This window comes from Dipteris shenzhenensis, chromosome 6 (genome assembly GCF_047967505.1).
Source record: "Dipteris shenzhenensis isolate YYH24624 ecotype China chromosome 6, Dip_SZ_1.0, whole genome shotgun sequence".
Classification (NCBI taxonomy): domain Eukaryota; kingdom Viridiplantae; phylum Streptophyta; class Polypodiopsida; order Gleicheniales; family Dipteridaceae; genus Dipteris; species Dipteris shenzhenensis.
In genome coordinates, this window is record NC_141601.1 from 34,334,401 (window position 1) to 34,337,220 (window position 2,820).

The 2,820-nt window shown below is 43.4% G+C and overlaps 1 protein-coding gene across 2 annotated transcripts; it reads left to right on the plus strand.

Annotated features, from left to right (window-relative positions):
* Nucleotides 1-2,449, plus strand: LOC147901094 (amino acid permease 3-like). Of its 2 annotated transcripts, none has more exons than XM_087375451.1 (7): nucleotides 1-37; nucleotides 222-455; nucleotides 547-640; nucleotides 845-1,059; nucleotides 1,193-1,332; nucleotides 1,545-1,772; nucleotides 1,897-2,449. In XM_087375451.1, exons 2-7 carry the CDS (start codon nucleotides 431-433, stop codon nucleotides 2,311-2,313), a joined length of 1,119 nt encoding a protein of 372 aa, XP_087231577.1. In that variant the 5' UTR covers nucleotides 1-37; nucleotides 222-430; the 3' UTR covers nucleotides 2,314-2,449. The 2 variants fall into 2 exon arrangements, with proteins under 2 accessions (XP_087231577.1, XP_087231578.1); XM_087375452.1 differs by lacking the exon at nucleotides 1-37 and adding an exon at nucleotides 58-107.
* The last annotated feature ends 371 nt before the right edge of the window (nucleotides 2,450-2,820 follow it).

The following is a 2,820-nucleotide window of genomic DNA, read 5'->3' on the forward strand; positions in this document are numbered from 1 at the left end:
TCCTACACATCCTGCAAGTAATATCGCCCTCGTGAAGGTCGACCTTGAAGCCAACACCTTAGTGCGAATTGGCAGCCGGGACGATGATGGAAACGTTCGTCGCACTGGTAAAGATATTGCCAATCTGAGATATCTCCACTTAGAGTTTCCACTAATTATCTCATTTCATGCCTGGCTAGCTGGCTTCACATATGACAATGCAACTTTCTTTCCTCCTGCAGGAAACATTTGGACAGCTTCCGCCCATGTCATCACGGCCGTGATTGGGTCAGGAGTGCTCTCCTTGGCATGGAGCATCGCCCAACTTGGTTGGGTCGCAGGACCCCCTATACTTCTTGCATTTGCTTTCGTCACCTACTACACCTCGGCTTTGCTTGCGGATGCGTATCGATGTCCAGATCCAGTGACTGGAACCCGCAACTATACGTATATGACTGCCGTCCGAGCTCATCTAGGTCCGTTCCTAGGACGCTTTCTCCCGTTGATTAATCTCATCCACTCTTTAATATTCTTCCGCTAATCTAATTTCTCCATCCATAATTTCAGGTAGAAGGCAGGCATGGATTTGCGGCTTAGTTCAGTACCTCAACCTGATTGGCACGGCTATTGGATACACAATCACAGCTTCAATCAGCATGGTGTACGTCTTCCGTTTCTGCATCTTCCGATGTGCTCTCGATTAGCTTGCAAACAAGGCCGGAAGGCGAGAAGACTTTCCTGCAATATAATTGTTCAGCAAGTTCATACTTTAAGTCACCTTTTATACAACGTCTTCTCTATTTTTTCAATGGCTCCCAGTTCCAAAAATTATCGTGAATGATCATTTTCGTCCTCCGAAATGCAGAGCAATCAAACGCTCCAACTGTTTCCATACCGAAGGCCACGATTCTCCTTGCCATGTCTCTAACAACCTCTACATGGCACTCTTCGGAGCGTTTCAAATACTTCTGTCCTTCGTGCCAGACTTCGACCGGATGTGGTGGTTATCCATTGTAGCAGCGATCATGTCTTTCGCTTACTCTTCCATCGGCCTTGGCTTGGCTGCCGTTAAAACAATAGGTGCGTCGAATTAGCAGTTTTACAGCTTCAATAACCTCCCTTATCGGCTAAGCTCTCTATTAGTATCATGGTCGCTGCATTACACATTCTTACCACTACTTTGAAGAACTCAACGTTTCTTGATGCTCTGCAGAAAGCGGCCATGTATCTGGAACGTTAACGGGAATTGGTTTGGATATGCGCTCTCCGACTGAAAAGATGTGGTCTGTTTTTCAAGCACTCGGGAATATTGCATTCGCCTACTCCTTCAGCATGATCCTAATTGAGATTCAGGTACCGACTCTCCCAGGTTTATGTTCACCTGGGCAGTGCAGTCTCCTTGCTGGACTAGTCATTTCATTGCATAGATCATGTTACGTTGCCGGCGTGCAGCTCGGTTTTGGCCTATACGTATTGAATCATAGGAGCAATATGTGCCGAGCTTCGTTTAGTTTCTCAGCTCGCGGTTCTTGGCTTGCTCGATCTCATCTTCTATATTTCTTCAGGACACTCTCAAATCACCCCCTGCCGAGAATGAAACCATGAAGAAAGCGACTCTGCTAGGAACTTCCGTTACCACTACCTATTACATGTCCGTTGGTTGCATTGGATATGCTGCACTCGGAAACGCTGCACCTGGGAATCTGCTTACTGGATTCGGTTTCTACAATCCATACTGGCTGATAGACTTAGCTAATGTGTGCATCACTATCCACCTTATTGGCGCTTACCAGGTAATAAATTGTCCAAGCTTTATATCAAACGAATCCTCTTTATACAATTTCCAAGTCTATTGGGTTTAGGAACGCTCTCTCTCGTGCTTGTCTGAATTAATGCAACACTCGGATTTGGCATCAGGTCTTCTGTCAACCCTTTTTCGCCTTTGTCGAGAACTGGGCGTCGATCAAGTGGCCAAAGAGTAATCTCATAAATCATGAATACAAGGTTTATTTTCCCTTGACTGGGCCGTTGACGCTTAGCATTTTCAAAGTACTTTGGAGGTCTTCCTTTGTTCTCTTTACCACGGTTGTCGCAATGCTGCTGCCCTTCTTCAACGATATAGTAGGAATCCTCGGTGCCCTCGCTTTCTGGCCGTTGACGGTCTACTTTCCTGTAGCTATGCACATTTCTCAAACTCAGTTGAAAAGCTGGACACCAAAATGGCTGGCTCTACAGACACTGAGTGTCACTTGCTTTCTGATCTCTCTTGCTGCTGGAATTGGGTCAATGGCGGGGATAGTGAAAGATTTGAAAACCTACACTCCCTTTCAGTAACCGTGCAGATCTTGTTGATACGATCGTAGAAATCTGTCTGGACAGAATCGAAGCATGAAGATATGTGCGTCACAGAAGCCATGGTGGGAAACATTAACTTCAGGATGCAAAGAATACCCAAATTATGGGTGTGTGAGCTGAGCATTAGTTTAGGAATTCTATGTAATCCAAAGTCTATGATTCATTTGACAGGTCTTGGATGTCAGTTCCTGAAATTTATTGGTTTTAACATTTTTTCAATTCTTGAAAGCAAGGGTGGCAAGCTAGTGGGAAATCCGTGGCATGCCATGAAATATTAAAGATAGCTAATGAATATTAATAGGGAAAATAAATGTTCTTATTTTGCTAATATATATTGGCTCTCATTTTTTAAAATTTATACACTTTAAGAATGAAAAATGATATTTAATAATTATTATAAATGAATAATAAATGTAATCCAAAACGACTAATTTACAAAATTCAAAAAATCAAAGTACCTCTGTTAACTTAATAGCAATACCTTCT

Excerpts from the sequence above, each read along its gene's own strand:
- LOC147901094 (XM_087375451.1), top strand. The coding sequence starts at position 431 with ATGACTGCCGTCCGAGCTCATCTAG. Across the intron at positions 641-844 it reads ACAGCTTCAATCAGCATGGT|AGCAATCAAACGCTCCAACT; the intron begins GTACGTCTTCCG and ends TCCGAAATGCAG. Across the intron at positions 1,060-1,192 it reads GGCTGCCGTTAAAACAATAG|AAAGCGGCCATGTATCTGGA; the intron begins GTGCGTCGAATT and ends GATGCTCTGCAG.